The sequence below is a fragment of the Anopheles cruzii genome, chromosome 2, assembly GCF_943734635.1.
Source record: "Anopheles cruzii chromosome 2, idAnoCruzAS_RS32_06, whole genome shotgun sequence".
NCBI lineage: Eukaryota > Metazoa > Arthropoda > Insecta > Diptera > Culicidae > Anopheles > Anopheles cruzii.
In genome coordinates, this window is record NC_069144.1 from 44,202,031 (window position 1) to 44,224,025 (window position 21,995).

General features: G+C 50.8%; 1 protein-coding gene across 1 annotated transcript; it reads right to left on the reverse strand.

Moving 5' to 3' along the window:
* Positions 1-226: 226 nt before the first annotated feature.
* LOC128267847 (ribosomal protein S6 kinase beta-2) lies at positions 227-20,654 on the reverse strand. Its single transcript, XM_053004793.1, has 12 exons — positions 20,614-20,654; positions 20,020-20,456; positions 5,332-5,372; positions 5,134-5,260; positions 4,932-5,063; positions 4,722-4,855; positions 4,448-4,639; positions 4,282-4,372; positions 3,968-4,216; positions 3,779-3,886; positions 3,128-3,714; positions 227-3,057 (listed from the first exon to the last, which is right to left on the reverse strand). Coding segments are annotated over exons 2-12 (1,743 nt in total). The 5' UTR covers positions 20,101-20,456; positions 20,614-20,654; the 3' UTR covers positions 227-3,056.
* Between the last annotated feature and the right edge of the window lie 1,341 nt (positions 20,655-21,995).

Below are 21,995 nucleotides of genomic sequence, written 5' to 3' on the forward strand. Positions count from 1 at the left end.
AAACGACCCAACGGTTGCTACGACTTCCGTGTTTACTTCCGTTACCACAGAAACACACAGCTCCTGGTGATTCACCGCCCGTACCTCGAAGGATCACACGCTCTAACCGTTTTCGTTTCTGAAGTTGTCCATTGTCCGGCTTTCTGAAGCCCCACACAGCATTCGTTTTGGGACACTAAAGTGTGATATAAATATAGTAAAACGTTAAACCCATTTTGCTGTTGTATTCTTATCCACTTTGTTTTGTTACTTGGTTGGTTGTGAGTGAACATTTTATTATCTCATCATCTCGGCGCTTGGTATTATAATTTTAGCTATCATTCTATTATCGTTCCTACTAAAATAAAAAAAATGTAATAAAGCTACCAAACTACACACACAAAATTGGGCTAATACAGGATTTTAAAAGAAAATTAAACTTGTGTCGGTTACAATCATCAACCATCACTCCACTTTTCGGCATCCCTCTCCTCGCATGGTTCATTGCGTCCTTCTTAAGAGTTAATTTATATGACGGTACAATCATTACAAGCAACAACACTATCATCATTTTATCATTACAAAGAGGCAGAAAAACCGAACGAACGAACGAACGAACGAAGTGTATGGGGAACTGTTACTTACACATTAGGTAGTGGGGTTCACGGAAAAGAACGTACGAAAATTTACTCTAACCATTTTATAGTGTCTAACCTCTCTGCGTCTCGCACCGCTCTGGGGCCGCTCCACGCGGAACGTTCGTTTCAATTAGCTAGCAAAGGAGTGGCGGCCACTCGTTCCATTTCCTTCCCGGCTGCCGCGTTTATGTGGTGATTGGATTTTTTGGTAGGTTTTTGCTGGTTGCTGCTGCTGCCGCTGGTGCCACCTTCACGGAATTGTTCTATTATGCTTCCGATAAAAATCAGTCATTTTGGTTTATCATTTGCTAAACACTACGTATGATCGCGCGCCTGTTTGCGCCTGTTTGCTCTGTGTGTATGTGTGTGTTGTGTAACATGTTCGTGTCACCAGGCTTGTGGCGCTTGGCCTAATTACACCCTTAATTCGCTATTATTTGTGTATGCTTTGCGTTACAATTGAACTTACACAGTTTTCTTCTACATTCCCATTATCCATTCTGCATCTGCATTGATCTATTTTAAACTTTGTTTCTACAATTTATACACATTGTGTTCTATTATATCTTCATCCTTTTTTCACACTTTGTTTTGCTAATCTCAGACTATTGTAAATGGTAGTTTTCGTTTACGTTTTGGTTTTTTGGTTTGTGTTTGTTTGTTTACGGTGTGTTTTTTTCTGGTTGTTTGTTGCTGTTTTGCTTATAAAGAAATAAATTGAAGCGTATTCATAAACATCGTCACCCAGCCCTATGTACACTGCCCTTCCGATCGCACACCACCACTTGTGACGGGGCAAGTATCTGATCTCCTAAGAGCAGACCTCTCTGCTATTCTGGGTGCATTATTTCTCTACTCATTATGAACAAGAGCTGCTTCTATCTAATATCGGTACCATGTCCATTGTTGGCGTTTGTTTTTACGGGCCACGGGCACGGCAAGTAGGTCGGGAGCGGTGGTTGGCAGAATGGGTCTCTGGTGGTGTTTGATTGCGTTTGCGAGACGCGGTCTGTGGTGTTTGCACATTACCTTTCCCTTTTCCGGACGTGAACGCAGAGAGAGAGACCGAGTGCTGGTGCTAGTGTACGTTGGTAAGCAACAAATTTTACAATCTAATCCCATATTACACGAATAGGTATTATAACGCGAGTTCACAGTTGTTTTATTATTTTAAATCGCCCTCTTTCGCACCATCGCTACAGCCTACTCTTCTTTCTGGTTTCCCTCCGCTGTTCGGATCGATCGGATTTATTTGCATACCGAACCACCAACCGAATGAGCCAAACTTTGAGGGTGTTATTTCCAGTTGTTAACGTATGTAATTGTCGCTTCGGCCCCCGCGGACATCGAGAATCCACCGGAGGGCTGTCTGGTGTCGAAAATGCAGTTTCCCTTTTGCAACCCCCCACAGTGCGGTACACCGTTTTGAAACCCGATTTAATGTTCCGATATTTATTGTGTTGCCTGACTTTGCGAGTATGAAATTCAACTTGACATCTTCGTTTTCATCACCATAATTCCAACCAACGTAGTTACAATTGAAAAAAGGTACGGGCGGCGATTGATACCGAACCGAGAGAACTTCGTTGCCCAAGGATTAACTCATGTTTTGCAAGAACACGCTGTCGCTCTCTACACATCACGCAGATGTTGATGTAAAACTAAAGTAAAAAAAATATATCAAACATCAAGTATATTGGTGTGTATATCCATCATCCCGCGAATAGTTATAAACAAAATCTAGTACATAAAAACTATATATAAACATCAATACGACATAAAGTAGGTAAGAACGATTCTCGGGTCTGCACTTCTTCGCACTTAGACCTTCTCTGAATATGTTGACTTAATATGTTGATTATCTTTTCTCTCATCTTTTTTTATCAAATCAATTCGACTCTTCTTTCTATATCTCTTTATACTTTTTGGACTTCCGTCCAGCCTCCCCATATATAATTTCAATATCCTACGGGGTCGTGTGTGTGTGTGTGTTTTGTTCTAATCTAAGCGTTCACTACTCTCCTGGGTACGGAAAGTGGCCGAAAAATGAAACTATATATGCACAAAAAGAAACGTAACCAACCAAACCCAAGGATGTTACCCAAGTTTGGTGACAGGAATTTGGATTCCTTCGACTCTGTGTGGCGTTCAAAAACAGGGTGTGTTCCGCCCCGTTGAGGAAAGGCTGATTGGATCCGCACATGTTGGGCTCCCCGGAGCAGTGCGCCACGCCACTCGCCACACACCACACCTCCACAAACACACACAGTGGCAACTCTTTGTTCCGTCTTATTCATTATTCACTAAACTATGATGCATTTTTTTTTGTTTTTTCAATTAGTTTTGGGACCGAGGCGTATTGTCACATCCCGGCGGACCCCGGACCGAAAGGTGTTAGGCGATAAATTTCCTATAACTGCTGTACTCCATCAGTGTCGGCCTGAAGAAGAGAAACGAAACGGCGCATGAGATCGTCGATAGTCCCCGGGCATTCCGATCGCCTTACTTACTAAGAAATGGACATTTCCGGATAGACGTCCATCATTTCGTCCTGGGGCGATGGTCTCGGAGCGAACGGCTGCAAGTGGGGTGGCGTTCTTCGGGCGATCGACGCCGCATTAAACGGTCGACTGCTGCCGGCTCCCGATGCGTGAGGTTGTGGTGCATTGGCCGCCGACGGTGGTTGCTGTCCCGCAGCAGCTCGCTGTTGTATGCTACCGCCGCCACCGGCTCCGTGCGGATGCTGCTGCATGTGGTTGAGGTTGTTGTGGAGCATATGATGGGGCAGAATGTTGCCATTCTCGAGACCACTGACGCCAGAAGCACCACCAGCACCGGCCATCATTCGGCTAGCACTGGTCGCGTGAGTTCCAGCACCACCACCAGCCGTCGTCGTTGTTGTTGAGCTGCCACTGGCACCACCGCTACCGCCCGCCATCGGACCACCGAGATGATGGTTATGATGATGGTGATGGTTGTGATGATGATGGTGGTGCATATGATGGCCATGATGGCGCGGCATCCGGCGGGGCGATCTTGGCGTCGTCACACGGGTTTGCATATCCTCCAGCACTGACGGAGCGACGTACGTGAAACCCTACAACCGGGGGTTCATATTTATTCCATCGTTCCCATTTGCCGAGCCAGTTCAGCGCACTTACCTGGAAGATCAGGTTGGCACTCTCGCTCAGCGTCGATTCTTCGGGCGAATCCACCGGTATTTCTTTCGTAAACTTGGTGTCAAACTGTGAAACATCATCTTCGCTTGCCTGCAGCGAACAAAAAGAGAACAGCGAGAATTAGGACCCGAACAGCGGTCAGCTCGCTTCACGCCGCGGCCGCAGGCTCACCAGCACTGGTTTGATGGGAGGATCCAACCGTCTCGCCACCACGTCCTCCCAGTTGACGTTCCGGAAGAACGGATGTGCACGAACCGCCTGGCCGTCGGTCGGACCACTGCCTAGTCGCTGGCCAACCTGTCGCTTCATCAGACGGCGGATTAGGTCGCGCGAATCGGGCGTCAGGTAGCCCGGGATGTTGAGCTTATCCTTCAGGATGGCGTCGACCGTTTTCTTACGATTGTCCGCACAGAATGGTGGCTAAAAGCGGAAACCAATTAGTGCCCGCTGTGCGCTTAGTGTGCCCGTGACGCGCGCGCTATTACCATTCCCGTGAGCATGTCGTACATCAGTGCACCGAGTGACCACCAGTCAACCGCTTTGCCGTGTCCGCTGCGCATCAGAATTTCGGGAGCCCTAAAAACGCGCACAGATTAATTAACACACTTCCTAACAGGGGCCCAAAACAGATCGCTAGAGAGAGAGACTCACATGTACTCGATCGTACCGCAGAAAGTGTGCGTCACGATGCCCTCCTGGATGTGTTCCTTGCACAGGCCAAAGTCGGTCAGCTTCACGTGGCCCTGCGCATCGAGCAGCACGTTCTCCGGCTTCAGGTCGCGATAAATGATGCCGAGATTGTGCAGGTGCTCCAGTGCGAGAATGATTTCGCAGAGATAAAAGCTGCAAGGTTCGAGATTGGTTCGGTCGCGGTTAGAGGCGCTCTGGATTGTTTGGGGACTCGCCCAGCCTCAGCCCAACTCACCAAGCAGTGTCCTCCAGGAAGATACCTTCACGCTCTAAATGCATAAACAGTTCGCCACCGCTCAGATACTCTAGGATTAAATACAGCTTGCCGCCGGTCTGGAAGGCGTACACTAGTTCCACGATAAACGGATGCTGAAAAGGGCAAAAAAGATTACGAATGGAACCATAATCGTCGGGGAAGTAACCCCCGCGGTGATGCCTGCCTTACCCGAACGGCTTCCAAAATGTTGCGCTCGGCCCGCGTGTGTGCGGTGTCTTTTTGATTTCTAACTATCGACGCCTTCTTCAGCACCTTCATGGCGAAGAACGAGTTCGCATCAGCACCGGTCGTTTTTCGCACCTGCAATCCACGCGGATTGATGAATCGGTTCGGCTGATCAGCACACGGTGACTGAATCCCTGTGACTTACCTGGAAGACTTTACCGTAGCCACCTTTTCCCAGCACCTTCTTCAGCTCGAAATCCTGTGGCCCAAGCTTTATCCGACCCGGGTTTATGATGTCCTCCGAAAGTGGTATCGTTTCCGAGTCTTCGGTCCTACAAAAGAGGGAAATGGCTTATTAGAAACATTGTGTGTACATTGAGAAGCAGATTCCAGACACACTTACTCTAGGTTTGAGTTAATGTGCAGTTCCGGTTCCAGATCCACCTGTAACAGATGCAAACAGATTCGTGTTAATAATTGAAACAAAACCACAGTTCTGGGCCACAGCGACGGTGGCGAGAAGATAATGTAGTTATCTAAAGCAATCTGCTTGCTGCTGGTAATATAATAATGGCGCAGTCTTCGGAACGTATTCTGTCACTCATGATAATCCCTAACCCATCTCGCCGCCCCTCACAAAACGGTCTCAAAAAGGGCCCCGAGAACATGAAGATGTTACATGTCACGCCCCACGCCCCTCTGTGCGCAATCCACTCACTGCAGCCAGAGAGTCCATCCACCCGGGGTTCCCGGGTTTCGGTTGTTCCGCACGAACGGAAACATACTTCTGGCTCACCCTCGGAAAATGCAGCACACGGGGAGGGAAGAAAATGCATCATTCCGCGCGCTGCAAATGCCACTTCACACACACACACAGACACACGGCCAGGGCACTGCGCCAGAATGACAGCCGTGTGTGCGGCGAAGTCGTTGAACTCTTTTCGCTGGAGAAGACACGATGGGCCCGCGGAAGACTGGAAACATAAACCATACCCATTCGGAGGATCTGCTCCGTACGTTTCTCCGGCCACACATGATGAGAAACACCGGAAGGCGACACTTGGAATGCCGATTTTTTCAACCAAGGTTGTTGCGAAACTTGTTCCCAAAGGGACAGTACCCTCCCCTCGGTGGCGGCCCGTCAGCTGTTCTCCCGCTTCCTTATACGATCCGGGATCCGGGGACACATGTGTCCTATTTTTAACGATTTCCCTCTCGTGTCTCGATGTGCGAACGGCCGAGGGGTCGTGGATGTCATCGACCCCTGGTTGTGTGTGTCTTGGCCGTGTCGAGCAGCGCCCGTATTGGATACTAATTAATGCATTAAACAATTTTCAAGGGGCCGCACCAGACAATTAGAAAATCGTTTGTAATAATCGTTCGTCACCGAACCGAAGCAGCAGCTGGAGGCGGTGTTTGGGAACCATAAATTATGGATCATCGGTCCCCCACTAATCCGGAACCGGATGGGACACATGATCCTCTCCAGCTCTAGCTCTAACTGTATCCATTTTCAGCACATTTTTTACACAGCAGCAGCAGTTCCAGCGCCACAGTATTTTTAGAGAATGGCCACACCGCGGGGTGATTGTTTCAGCAAACATTAAACGCCGGCTCTGGCCGGGACTACGAATTCGCTACGCGATAAATGGCTGCTAATGTGGCGTCGCAGGGTCCTCGGATCATCGATCGGATCGGCGCCGAAATGGGGCGTACAGTAACCGGAAACCTCCGAGCGCTTGGAACGGGAAAATCGATTCCCTGGCTACTCTTTCAATTAGCGCCGCCGGTGGCCGGTGGCGGGCGCCTCGACAAGTACATCTCCCCTACTACACGGTTGGATGCAGAAGCTGGAGCAACAATCTTTCACCACAACGGAGCGCACCGATAACAGGCCCGCGGCGTGTCGTTGCGCACCAATTGCTTGCGCAAACTTTGCTACAATTTTTGCGCCGCGTGATTCCGCGTGATCAGCGCCAATCGAAGCGCCATCGGAGGACCTCCACCACCTTCATCACCTTCGGCGCTCGCGAGCTATCAGCAAGGTCACGAGATCGGCCCGGAGCGCGATGGCGGTTGGACACTTGGTGTGTGCGTGGCCGTGGCGCGCGAGGCCAAGTAAGTGAAGTGAAAAAATAAACATGCTCTACTCTCACAACCTGCGCAACATCGCGTACGAAGTGTGTGCACCTACGATGAACTTGAGGAGGCGCTCGTGAGATTAGCACTTTTGCTCTGCCTCGGGGCCCCAGCATCCGAAGGTGATCGAGGGAAGGATCCGGTGGTGGTGCTAATGTCGCGGCTAAACATATTCAAGGCCCACCAACCAGCCCGGGCCGATTTTAATATGCTTCAGCAACACAGCAGCACATCACGATCGATGATGGTCCGCGACCGAAGGCTGACCCCCGCCGGGGGGACTTATCTAATCACCCAGCCGGGCATGGCTGACCCCGCGCGAAAGCGCGAAAGAGACATCGAGTGTGGCGAGTAGCGAATAGTCGCGACTACCGACCGACGAAAAAATGGGAATATAAACTGGAAGATAAAAAATAAAAACAACGTCATCGTCTCCGAACCGGGCCCACCACATCTGCGGGCGTCTGAAGCATTGTTCAAATTAATTGAAGTGTCGTCGGCCACTTCTCAGTGGCCATTTCTTCCCATTGAGGCCCCATAGAGTCGTGCCCGCCCGGCATGAAACGGCGATCGATTGATTGCCAACCGACGGCTAGGGGTCGTGTGATGGCGCAATACTGTTCTCGTTGTCCATCAAAAAACATATTTAAAGTGCGCAACAACTTTTTGGTTAATCGTTGGAAATATTATTTAAAATCTAATACTCAGAAGTGATCCTCAGAATTCGTTTCGTCTGTCTCCAAATCAAAGGAATTGGTGCTCCACCAGTCAGTTCTAGAACCGGAGCTAGAGTCGAAAGTACAATTATTGTTCATCAACCATTGTTGTTCATTGTAAATCCGGTATCTTCCCTGTCATTTGCTCATCCGCGGCCCCAAAAATCGGTGTCTGACTCACTGCGGCGGCGACGGTAAGCGTTTTATGGTTCATCCCTCTCTCATTTGTAATTCCCCAAACGCCCTCTCGAAAAATCCGACCCCACACAAATGGCGCAGGGGGCGAGGAACACAGCGTGACACGCGCGCGCGTCTAGAGAAAAACCTTGTAAGGTTATTGACATTACTTCCGACATTACTCCCGACCCGACCCATCCCGGACCCAGTGGCTGAGTTTAGAGCCGACGGAATACTACCGCACCCGGGGTTAGTACGCGAAATATGACAGAGGGCCGCACGGACACACACACACAAGCGTGACTTCCGACACGGGCGGGGGGACAGAAACGTCTCGAGGCGAGACGTCGTAGACGTTTCACTGCGGCCATCGGAGTGTCTCGTGGCCACAATTCGAAGAAGCCGCGTGTGTCGAGAAGTGTGTCTACTAATTCCGACAAGAATGAAATGAGTTTATTCGATTTAAATTAAAGCCGCATTGAAACCGGGTCTCTAGCGCGCCCCGAACACCACACAAACACACACAGAGCGAGAGGGACACTCTACTAAATCGTGACCTTGAATGGACCACCGCCGCGCGATAAGAGGCGTCTCTCTCACGCGCTCGCTCGCGCTTCATTGCGCAAGAGATGAGATTAGGAATCCTTCTCCCAAGAATCCCACAACGGTTGCCATTTTCCCTTCTTTAGTTCCATCGCGTTGTGTCACTTCCGGACACGAACTACTTCGTGGGACAGATTAGATTACCAATCGGATCGGATCGGAGCACATATTTTGGGCGGAAACATAAGGGTGTGTGTGTACGCACCGGCACAATCGCTCGCTTTGTCACCGCATACGGCAAGGCAAAGGCCCCTCACGCGGAAGGCCCATAAAATTTTCGGCAACACGTCACACCGTTGGCCGCCACCTTGAACTCGGCTCTCGACCGGCCCGCCCGTTCGTTATCGTTCAATGAACGCCGCGCCGGAGGAGAACACGTACCACCACCCATATTAAGCAGCCCTGAAACGAAACTTGACCACCGCGGCGTGGGTCCTTCCTGCTTCACGGGTGAGTGCGCACGGCTTAAGACCTCGCGCACAGAGAGGCTGTATTATTTATTGGACCCCCGCCTTACTAATTAACAACTTTTCATAAGTCGGAGTCGTCCATTGCGACGGTTTCAGAACATGATCGCATCGCCTTCCAATTCCGGGGGCCTATCGACGCGGAACAGTAACACCTTTGTGTGTCACGCAACATCAACCCTTATCTCGGGCGCTCTTATCGCGTCGTGCGTGACTCGATCGTACACACACACACTGCGCAAGCGAAACGTGCCAAAGTTGGCACCTAAAACTAAACATCGTACCCCGTCTAAACATCAACGCGTGTGATCTGCGTTATCTTTCGCACGACCGACCCCCCTAGTGTGTGTGTGTGTGTGGGGTGGCCACAATTGCCAATCGCCTGAAGTGGACGCAGCGTGTGCTTATCATAAACGCAGCGCGCGCACCCCGGTTTCACGTTCAAGTGCAACTCTGGCCGGCTTTATTTGGTTAGCCTTCAACAATGTTAGCAACAATCGTCTCCTCGGCCGCTCCGGGTTGGGCGGAAGAAATGGGGAGCACGTGTACGTGCAGCGCGCACTACAATGTTCCGGAGTTTATGGCCCACCACCACCGCATCCGTTCTGTGTTGGCAACCGAAATGGCAGCGCGTGTGTTGCACTAGTGCCTCGTAACATTCGGTAACTTATCTCGGATACACGACCGGGGTGTGACAATAAAACCTCAACCTGCCGCCCAATCGCCTTGCTAATGATCGGCCAACATGATGATCGAACGCGCACACAGAAGGGTACTGGATTGGGCGGCTCCTTGACCGGTGATGGTGGCCATTCGAAGAACGTTGGGGGGCTCATTAAACGTTTATGGCGCACAATAAATTACTAATAAGTGTTAGAGCCACCGAAGGGCCATTGGGAAGTGTGTGACATAGTAAACAGAATGTAATCTTTTGGTGCACAATTGTTGAGCGAAAAATCCCAACCAATTATAGCGACAAAAAAAGGGACCATAAAATGGGTCTTTCCAAAAACGAAGTGACGAATTGGCAGCTGAGTTTCGAGGGGTCCCTCTACGGTTTGTTTGTTTACTTTTTTCGAATGCCGGTAGCCGGCAGGCACGTGGAACTCTCTCACACACCTAAAAATCGAACCAAAACAAAACATTCGGTAGCCGATGATGCAGCCCCTCTCGATGCATCGGTGAACTCACAGAGGGAGTCGCGATCATGCGTGGAAATGCAATAACTTCATTCTCGTTTTTGTTGTGGCCACCACTGTGCTGAAGACACTGCTTTATAGGCCAAAACACACAGAAACACACACACATGTTGCAGCACTATGCTGCTGCCACCCCACAATGACCTCATTCTCACAGACGATGACGACACACACACAGCATCGGGAGGTCGCACGGTCGCGCCCACACAGCAAAGGGGGGCACGGGGGTGGTGGCGTGCAGCATCCCACCCACGGAGAGGTTTTTCGAGAAACGTCCACAACACAACGGGCGACACCACCCAGAAAGGACAAATTGTTGGTGGCCGGTCAAAACACCCTCCCGGGGGCCGGGGTGCTCTCTCGATGATTAATGAGTCCGGTTTTTGGAACCTCCAACGGAACACACTATCTCTCTCTCTCTCTCACCATTGTGAGGTCTGAATCCACAAATTCGGACAATGATCAATGAGCGGGAATTAACGCCACGGGCCGCCGTCGAGAAAATGCATTGCGCCATCGTCATCGGCAGCGCAGCATAACCCGGACGCGGCCGGACGGACGGATGCATTTTGTTATGTGCTGAGTTGTAGCCACTTCGAGGCCACGAGGAAGCCACCGCACTGGCGCGGACTGCGGCGTTTGTAAGACTTCCTCTTCCTGAGAGGCGAATTGTGCACGCCAGAACTACGCACTTACTAGGCTGTTCAATAAGTTCGTATGGTCGATAAGAAAAATACATTTTCACGATTTGAAATACACTTTATTATTCAGTATGGCCTTCCTGAACATCAATACACTAGTTCCAAGGAGACTCCAATTTATAAATTCCATCTCTGAAGTGAGAAACTGGAAGAGCTTCAAAATACGCTTTCGCAGCTGCTCATCATTTGATGAAAAACACATTTCATGCATGCTTTTTATGGGTCTGAAAACAGATGGAAGTTGCTAGGGGCCAAATCTGGTGAATACAGTGGATACTCCAACAATTCGAACTTTAATTCATGGATTTTTGCCATTTTCCAAATGCGGTTATGACTTGGGGTGCATTGTTCCATTTTTAGGGAATGCGGCACCGACATTTTGCACAGAGCTTTCTGAAACCCAATACTTCAGTAAAAATATTGGTGATACTGCTCAATGAGATGACTAGGCCTGGTACTAAATCTCTTCCAGCCATTCGACGATTTTCCAATACGATATCCTGTATTTTTTCTACGAATTCAGGTGTTGATATTGGTTTTTGGACGTCTTTGACGTGGATCGTCTTGAAGGCTTGTATGACCTTCTTTTAATTCAGCACCCATCTTTCCACTGTACTAAGTGCAGTCGATTAGTCGGTTAAGTACTTTCAACATTTGTTCATAAATTTCCTTTGCTTTTAAATAAAAATTCAATCTCCTCACGATACTTGATTTTTTCCGTTGTAAAAAAAACTGTAACGCATCGATACTAAATGGCTTCTAACACAAAAATTAAGTGACCGATTGAAATGAAACTTCTCATACGTTCATATGAAGAGTGTACCAATTTAACAAAAAATAAATTAGGCTCATAGCAGGGCCCTCCGTTACGAACTTATTGAACACACTAGTACTTTCTACGGCCCGCTCTCTCGGCACATGGAACGCCTCCCTGTACACTATGGGACATTCGCCCATGACCGATCCATAATTCCGTGTTTCCGTGTCCCATAGTGTAACGGTACGCATTACATACGCGACCATCATCATCATCATTAGCAAACGAGCAAGGGTCCCTCCTCTCTCGCTCTCTCTCTCTGCCACGCAGTCTGGGGTGCTACACGGGGCCACACCATATCTAATTGCGTCAATCGATTGCATATGCTGCGAGCGAGAGTTGTTTATTTGTTTTCCGTTCGGTTTTCACTAAAAATGCGTTATGCCTGCCTTGCCGGGGCGACGACGTAAGCTTTCAACAAACAGCGCGCGGCGACACGTGGACACGGCCGTGGCAAAACTGCAACAAGCCGTCGTTGTATTTGTCGTCTTTTTGGCGCCAGCGAGAAGGAGAGAGAGAGCGAGCGAAAGGTAGGTGGTGTTCTTTCCGATTCTGACGACCACGTTACGCGTCGAGCCACACAAGTTGTAAGTTGCAATGGCGCAGCGGTCTCTGTGGAGCTCGCGGACACGCGCGCCCGTGCCCCGAGGAATGCTCCCCCGGGGGGCTTATGCAAATGCTCCTGTTCCAAGAAACATTCTACGGTGGTACCGTTCGCTGGTAAACGATTACACGACGAGTGTTACATGGCGAGTGTTCCTGGAACGTTTCGTGTAGGTTGCTCTAGCCAACTAGCCATATTTGAATGTTGGATTAAATACGTCACTAAATCGAAAAACGTATCAAAAGGGACCTCATTGGATTTTCGCCTTGTGGAACCCCAAAAACTGGAACCTCTAAGATCCGACTGTCTTTCCGAAAAATTCCTAGAAGTTCCGTTACTCGTCCACCCGGCGGACAGTTACTGCGGACTCCGAAGAGAGTGGTACCGCTGCCGCTTGCTGAAGCTGAAAACTGTGCCAACCCCATCACACAAGCCCTAGCCCGCCCGAGGAGCTATGTGACCTACTGATACAGATTCCACTGCCGCCGCCGCCGCCGCCACCGCCACCGCCGTCACAGAAACTCTCGGTTTTCTTGGCTGTGTAACACCCAAACCCCACACACCAGAGAGACAGGCTTCTCTGCCATCCTCCCGCGACCTTGCCGAGGCGACGAGAATTCTTCCAACCCGCTCGACCCGGAACGGCGTTACAACACAGCCTGCCACTTGCCCAGGGTGGCCGCCACCACCGTCACCTGGTGAGCATTGGTGGAGAGCTCCCCGTCACCGATTGCTTATTCAATGTCGGAGCCAAGGGGTCCCCGGTCTGACCACCAGTCGATCAGGTTTGTCTTGTTTGCGGGGTTCGGCTGCATTAATGGAGCTGCTTTCATATTCCGACCGTTCTCGGGGCCCCATTCACCGGATGATCATCGCGGGCGGGGAGAGTCGAACGTACCCGAAGAGCGGTTTCAGATAAGGAATGTATCTTATCACCTCACCACGGCGGTTCCGGAATGGCCGTTCGTGCACTACAAGAGATGCAATTGCAACAAGTTGGGGACTTTATGAAACTGCGTTTGCCGAGTGAAAGGCCGAACCAAGAACGGGGGTAAGGATTATGTAACTGTCAAGCGCCACTGAGGATTGATTTATCAAACCTTTTTCACCACAATAACATCCTAATTGATGGACCATTCAGTAGTCATAACTTAAAATGAACCTTCCGAGAGAGAGACCACGCCGCTAGTCAACGAGCAACGAAGCCTACTAAACGACATTTCGCGATGATCCAACATATATTTGGCTACAAAATTCGATTAAACAATCTTTTGTATAAATCGCTCGATCAGTCTTCAATTTTAATAAAACATTGGCCCCTTTTTCGATTACTATTTTCCTGAACGACGACGGAGGAGGGTTACATCAACAACGGGCGTGCGATCGCAGCAACCATCATTTCGTCAGTCACTGTACACCATCGATGGATACCAGCCCCCCCCCCCATCGAAGTAGTCCCAAAGGGGGGGCCTCCGGTGCACCATTTTTCTTCCCCTGTTTGGTTCTTCTTTGTATTCCCCCCTATAAGCCCACCGCTGCCGCCGCCTGCTTTGACTGTTATTCTCTTCATCTCTGCGCCGCCCGCGGCTCTGCTCCGTTTTCGTCTAATAACCATTCGTCATTGACCCACTTTTGGGGGACTGGGCGGCCGCCCTCGGCCCTCCCCTCGCGGCCAACCGGCGTGTGGTCTCTTTTTCATCTGCGCGTGTGTGTGTTTGTCTGCGCGGTGCATTGAAGCATTGCGTATAAACTTTTCCACACGACCACGACACAGTCTACAGTTAGGTAAGGCCAGCGCCACCACCACTCTGCGTCGCTCTTCGATTTCGTTTCGTTCATAGACCACTCTTTCTATTAACGCACACCAACACCGCCAGCAGCGGTAACCAACCGGTGGATACGCTGTGTTCGACGACGGGTTGGCCTCTGGGCTTTCGGGGCGAGTGATAGTGGGGCCCGGCCGATAAAGAGGACTCCCAGCAGAGGGAGCTTTCTTCACGAGCCGACAAACACCGGCGTGTTTTCTTTGGTTTTTTAGGCGACCATCATCGCGAGACTTGCGTGGCCACGTACGATAACCGGGCATCGCCGACGATAACACAAATAGGAAGTCGAACTTTGCACGAATGTCAATCACCGCAAATCGGTGACCAATAAAGGAGATATTTTTGCGAGGTCGAGGTAGAGGTCTCCATTGGTCTATAGTCGTCTTCCTAATGACAGCAAAATTATGCTTACTCACATAGTATTATTGGGCGAATCGATCGAATAAAAATAAATTTAAAAAATGGCAAATACCTTCTTTGAAACAATGTTCAAACGAAGATCGCTAACAGGAGTCGATCTCGGAACATCTCAAGAAGCGACATAAACCGATATCGATCGTCTCGGTGCCCGGGCCACACATTAAGTAACGAGGCCTTCGAAGGGCACACTTGGAGCTTCCCCTTTCGAAACAACCCCCACGGGGGCGCAGTTTCCAGTTACGCGGAAAACCCGCCTAGAAGAGATGCAAGGCGCCCGGCGGCCGGTTAGCAGCACACAGCCAGGAAAAAGTGGAAATTCCTCGAATACCTCTCTCTCGCAACCGACGGCGGTGGCGGAGCAGACGAGAAAAAAAAGCTAGAGTCGCCACGAAAACGACAAAAACGACAACTTTGCCCGCCGTGCGAAGGGAAAACTTTCTAAAAATAAGTCCCGATCATCGCGCGGGTGCCCCACGGCCACACCAGACCCCCGGCACCAGACAGCACACAAAACGGAAGTGTCGGGCAGGACGAATGCTACACTCCTTGGCGGATAGATGTCGGATACTGCTGCTTGGCGTGTGACGTTACTCTCTCTCTCTCTCCGGCCCCCACGTCGGAACTATATTTAGGCCCGACGGACCGACCACCGTTGACAGGCGTGGGGGCTTCTAATACGAAAATAATTGTTGTGTCGAATCTCTCGGGCGGCGGCGGCGGCGGCGCCGTTGACGTCCAACTCCACGACAGGAGCGCCGTCGTCGTCGTCGTTGAGAAGTTTATCTCGCCTTCGACTTGCCAAGCACGTTTCTGCTGCTGCTGTCACGAATGCACAGCACTCCCGCCGACTGCACACAGATGATGCACAACATTGGCCGAACTCTGCATCCATCATCCCCCCCGACGTGTCCTAAAGTCCCTTCCGCGCGCATCGCTTGAGTAACAACCCGTACTAACCGACCGGAGGTGGTGTCCGTTGGCGAGAGTATTTTTAGGGACACAATCGTGCGTGCCTCCGATGCGATCCGATCGTAATCCGCCGGCGAGAGAGTTGGCGGTTTGGCTGGCGCCACACGTCTCTCGGTACACAATTTCATAAGACCTGGCTGGCTGGCTGGCTGTGGCCACGCTCCAATGGAGGCGCATGGTGACCGTAACTCACCGCCACCGCGCGAGCAAAGAAATAGAGCATAAAAACACCCGCCGTTCGGTGGAGGCGGCCGGCGTTGTTTGACGAATAAATTTGGCGCCCACCCGCTTTTCGGGGAAAATTGCCGAGTGAATTGCCGACCGCTCGAAGACACAATAAAACGCGCCGGAGTTTTCCTCCGTTCACTTTTCCCACCCAATGCTCAAAACTCACGGCTTATCGCGCGCGATAAGTGAAGAATGTGGCATAATCACCAGCGGCGCATATGCTCGACTTTGTCCCCTTCGGCGCGTTGGCCCACTAAAGGGAAAGTAGGCAAATTCCATTCGCACGCCTCACGCCCCGTTCCCGTTCGCTCTAGTTTTCTCTTTCTCTCGGACCCACCGGTACGGCGGCGGCGGCGGCCATTGATGACATAGAATCGGTGAGTCGTGGGGTCGCTCGCGGTGGTGATACACTTTTGCGGCCGCAACGCAGCCAACATCTTAAGCCGACTCACACGCGACTCACGATCGCTGCGTGGCAATTGCGTTTGTTTGGCAATGTGGAACACCGTTGGTGACCCACCCTGCCGCCGGCCGAGGGGCAGAGTTGGGCGGGCGCGCAAGTGAAAGAAATAGGCCGCGCCCGCGCGAAATGGGGTCATCGCGAATCCACCGCGCGAAAGGTGGGTTTTTTCGGTTATGTTCACACCCGCAGACGCAGACGAGTGTTAGTCACGAGGGCTCCGAATGGGGAGGGCTCCGAAAACACTAAATCCTGCGTTCGACCGGTGCAGATAGTAATACAGTTTCTTCTTCCCTGAGACCCGGCGGCAGCGGTTTGATTGCATTGAAAACATACACGTCCGATGTAACGATCTGTCACACCCGAGAGAGCACAAGATGGCCTCTCTCTCACCAAGCCAATCTCTGTGGCTTTTATTCGATTGTAGATCGTGGTTTTTTTTTACTGTTAATTGCGCACTGAGCCGAAGAAACCGTAGGGGCCCCCCCTCGTGAGCGGTACTTTGATGTGTTGCTGAAACAACGCACATTCGTGGTGGTTCCCGCGGTCTGTGGACTGGGAACCAGAAAAGGGGTTTCGATCAGTTTTATGTGGATCCGAACAGTGAACGGTACCAGATAAATCGCCGTCGTAACTAACAGCTGATCGATTCCCCAAAAAGCGGTCACCGGATTTAAAGCCGTCCAAAGATTGATTGTGCCATGATGACTAACTAAATACTTCGCATTTGTCGGCCAATTTGGACGGAAACTGACGGTGACGGTTTGGAAATAGGAGGAAAATGAATAATACTCCTCTGAGGAAAAATTACAAAAAGAGATGAAAAGCAATATGACTAACTGGTTCCTACGTGGCACGAACGAGAACATCGCGTCATTGGCTTTCCACGAAGGCGAATTACTCATCCGGCCCGCAGCAGATTGAGATAAAGAGAGAGAAAAAGGGATCGATGCAAATGTTGCCACGACACGAATCGATTCCGACAGTCGCCACCCGGCACAGGATGGTAACATCCGAATCGTCGAATTCAACGCCGGACGCTCTCCCTTTACCGGAATTCATCGAAATCATTACTTGCTGACGTATCCCTGCAAACGTCAAAACCTGCAATCTGCGACGATAAAAACGTATTAATGGCCACATTCGATGAGCGTGTGTATCGATCTACCCGAAGGATGTTGGGCCAATTCCATTGTGTGGATGTGAATGGAGGCCTTCCCGATCCCAAGGGCCAGAGAACGATGAGTAACTCGCACACACACACACACCCATGCGCAGCTGCATAAAGATGGGATGAATGAAACCGCAGTGTGCATGATGCAAAACATCAACAACCAAAGGGTTGGGCGGGGGGGTTGGGGCTCCAACATTGCACCGGGTGGCAATTGCACACGGCGCGCAGAAAACGGGGGAGGAGTCCTACATCGGGGAGCCTGACGTGACGTCACGCATTCGTTCAGCCAATCGAAGCCTACTACGATGCGTTTTGCTGCTACGGTGAGGTCCATCCATGGGGTGGTGTTGGTGACGGCGTAATAGTAGGCAATATGGTGCAATAGCAAATACGACATCATCATGACGCACCGCATATGTGCGAGAGCATGACTTGGGAATTTTCGCTTTTGCGAAGTAGAGCCACCGGGAACAACAAACGTCGAACGATTCACTCACGACGACCCCGTGCAGTGCACGCGCGTAACGAATCGGAACTGTTATTGGCATTTGCAAAGGTTAATGGTTTCGCAGAACCGGCATCAGCGTATCATCGGATCGTGGCTTGCAGCAGCCAATAATGTTGCGCTCGGCCAATCTCAAACTCCAAGCACGCGCGCTCTGTGTGCAATATAAATAGAAGGTACTTGTGACAGTCTCTCCTACGGTAAGGATCAGTCGTTTCACGCGTTCGCTACACAATGATCCGAGAAAGGTGGCCATGGATTATCGGTTATTATGTATGGCAGCCAAACTCTATTTATGACTCCTGTTGGTCCATCATAACACAGCCCTTAAGCCGCAGGGAACCCAGATGAAACACGCAGCTGCAATCGGACAACAACAGCACCTGGCTGCTGGCTGATTAATTTTATTTTGACAAATGGGACTCTCCCGACTCACGCGAGATGGGATGATGAATGGACCGTTCAGTAAAGCGTGCATTTGGGACGTGCGCAGGTGCTCCACAACAAAGTTTCGTCGGCCCAGCGCAGCAGCGAATGGGGTCACTCGCCATGTCGACCACCAACATATGAGTCAATGTTTTCTCCAAAAAAAGCTTTTGCCAAATTCGCGTTCGGTAGCCCCAAGACGCATTTGGGGCGAAGATAAATTATCCACGCTGGCTGCGATGCCTCTAAAAATGCCTGACGTTTGCGAAAACGGGGGATGTTTGTTTATGATGCCGGATGCAAGTGTTGGGGCAAGAAAGTCGAGAACGAAAATGGGCAAAACGAAATGCAACACGGAGTGCAAACCGAACGAAAGCGATCCCAAAAAGCAGGGCAAAACAAGGAACCGGGCAACAGAAACCCAACCGTCGTGCCGGTCAAAATAAAGCAGATAACAACACGGCCACAGATCCCTCAGTCGTAAACCGCGAGTTTGCGTCAGATGTCAAAGAACTTTTCTTTCACTCGCTCTCTCTCTCTATCCCATCGCCGTTGTTGTTGTTGCTATTGCTTTTTATTCTTGTTGCTGCCGCACTGTTGCGGTTCCCGGCCGTCCCTTGTCAAGGCTTTGTGTGTGTGTGTGTTTGGCGCGTCTTGCTATTGCGTCTCTTTATTCCTTCTCCCCATTTTTTTTTCGCTGCGCCACTTGCACGCTTCAGAACTGCGGTGTTTGAGGTTCCCCCCAAGCCTCCTCCCCCCAGCCCTCACGCCGCGCCAAAGTGTACTTAAGAAGGCGACCGGTTCTTTCCCCGGCTTTGGGGGTCGCGGCGCAACAGACGGAAGTATCTTTGCTTTTCGTTCTGGCTCGTATTAGGCATTTTTGGGGGGCCATTTTGTCTCGTTTTCTCCCTTCGGATCCCCCTTTTGGTTTTCGGTGGCGGCCGGTGCGGTGCTTGGGTGGTTGGCGCAAAATTTATTCTCCCAGGTCCGGGGAATGAACTCTTCTGCCGGCAAACCGCGGGACTTGGGTACTTTAAAATTCCTCCTGTTCGCGCCTGACCGAGGTCAGACTCGGTACGCAGGGGGAGCGAGGTTCATGAACTCCACGAGGCGCGCCGTTCACGCCAGTGGCGGACTGCTGACCAGTGGCACACACACACACGCCGACAGGACAATGGTTCCAAATCGCGCGCGCGGGACTGGAAAGGAGATCCAAAATTGCCGGTTCTCTCGAGTAAGGGCATTGCTCCCGGGTTTGCAGACTTCTTGGGCTAGGGCACGAAGGACACTCTCCCATTAACCGCCAAGATGGAACGGCGCCACTGCCAAAAAGGCCGTGTAAATGATAGCTGTCCATTTGCGGACCCGAATCGTGTGCCGCTTTGCTGGACGGAGTGAAAGGTGTGTTCCACCCTGTGGTCTGCACCAAATAAACCGGACCACGATAAACCGAAACCGAAAAGGATAGGAATAAATAAAATGTATTAAAAGGAAATGACAAAAAAGGAACTGTAATAAATTTAAAACCATAACATTGGAGGCCTTTTAACAAGAATCAAAAGCTCCACACCACAATCCAGTACTCCTTGCGAACGTTCATTTACTATGCCTACTACTGCACTTTTCCAGGATCCTTTTCACCAGTACTACTACTACTTACGTCCTCAATCTCGATGATGTCGTCGTCGGAATCGTGAACATTATCCTCCTCGTGGAGCTCCAAATCAAAGACGCCCGCCATCGCTGCTGCCGATGGCTGTGTGTGTTAGTGAGGTGCGTATTCGCGCCGCGGCGCTGGTCAACTCTCACTCCACTTCTCCTCTTCCCCCCGGCTGCGTCCTGTTCCAGACGCGGCGACGGCCCGCAAAAGTGTGTTGGTGAGGCGCGTGAGGCGGATCACTCACACACCTTCACGACGATTGCTGTTGCTGAAAAGCACCACCACCTTCGGGATAACTTTTTCCCTTCACAAGCACTTTTTTCCTTTCTTCTGTGTTTACTCACTGGAATCAGCACTTTTCGATAACTTTTTTTTCTACCTTTTCACCTCACGTAATCTGTTGCCACTTTTTGACGAGCTGCTCGCTTATCAGGCGCCTACGGGTTGTAAACAGGGGGGGAATAACAACACCAGAGCATGATGAGAGAAAGAAAATGCAGCTTTTTTATGAGGCAGCGATTAAAGTGGCCGTACTTTTTTCGTAGCCTGTCACTGTCACGGGTGTACCTGTTTCTTTTCACACATTTATCTTACCACAACTCGACACGGTACGACAGTTTTGTGAGTCAAAGATGTGGCAGGATTTCGGTTCAGAATCCGCTTCGAGGACAGCCTTATGCGCCAAGCGAATATTTTGGGTCGCAATCGCAAAAATACCTTCCTAATCACTCCGAGGGCGCGCGGCTTGTGAAAGACTGTTTTTGTTGTTGTCCTGCGTGGAAGTATTTATCACGGCACAGGTTGGAAGGTTAGTGGGCAGCCTGTCGTAGTAGTGGTGCCCGTCCAACGTGACGGTGTGAATTGTAAACAACAAACAACACAGCCAACATGGCGGGTGTGTTGAAAACAAGCTAAACAATCCCACGGATCCCGGCGGGCGCGCACACTCCCACCGTTTTACACCGTGTAAATTGGCGAGTTTTGACGCACTTTTGGATTTCACCACACGAGACGTTATTTGTGTACAAACATTGGCGCTTACGGAATGAATCTTTTTGGGAATTCTAAACCCGTCATAACCGAATCCTCTCGCAGCGGCAAAGAGAAAACGCTCACACACACACACACACGCGGCATCATACACCACCTGCAGCAGCAGAGCTACCGGAATTAGAATCGAGGGGAAGAACCGTCTTTTTCGACGCAGGGACTGGCAGAATGTTTGGTTCGTGTTTCCTTTGGGGTTTTTTTAATTGCGACGCTAAGGTCACCGATCCCGAAACGAACACACCCGGGTGACACTCACACACGTGCGTGCGTGCGTGCGTGCGTACGGACACCACACACACACGGGGTCGAACCACACGAAAATTTAGGCTATTTTCTGCAGTTTGATTCGCGAAATAAAAAGTAAAACAAATGACGGGCGACGTGCCTACTTCGATGCACAAAACAGAACCTTGCTTCCTGGGATCGCTTTGGGTTTGAAACAACAATCCTTGGATCACACGCTCGCAACGTTTTCTCGCTTCTCGCGAAGTGTTACTGCGAAGCGTGATTCCGCTTCTCGACCTTTGGCTTCCTGTCTGTGCCCCTCACCCTTTCCCCGCGCCCGTGCGCTCGTCGAGGGAGCAAAAAATCTGTCTAGCCATCAGCCAGCAGCAGACGTGTCCCCGCCGCCGCGCCCCGTTGGCAATTTCTCGGCGCTATTATTGTCGCCTGCCAGACGGACGGTTCCATGATCGGTGACGCGCCGCTTTGTTAACGCCGGGGAAACCAGCAAGTGACCGTCTGATGAGAGAGAGCGAGAGAAAATCAGGTAGCAGGATGGATGCAGATTAAAAGAGGAAAAAGCAGAAAAAGGATAAAGTTAGCAAAAAGGCCAAAGCGCGTATCGGGTATCCGCCGTCCGACAGCGCACACCTCTACACACCGGAGCGCAGTGCTGCGAGAAAGGGAGAGGCCGAGCGTAAAAG

Excerpts from the sequence above, each read along its gene's own strand:
- LOC128267847 (XM_053004793.1), bottom strand. The coding sequence starts at position 20,100 with ATGGCGGGCGTCTTTGATTTGGAGCTCCACGAGGAGGATAATGTTCAC. Across the intron at positions 5,373-20,019 it reads ACATCATCGAGATTGAGGAC|GTGGATCTGGAACCGGAACT; the intron begins GTAAGTAGTAGT and ends CATCTGTTACAG. Across the intron at positions 5,064-5,133 it reads GCTACGGTAAAGTCTTCCAG|GTGCGAAAAACGACCGGTGC; the intron begins GTAAGTCACAGG and ends CGTGGATTGCAG.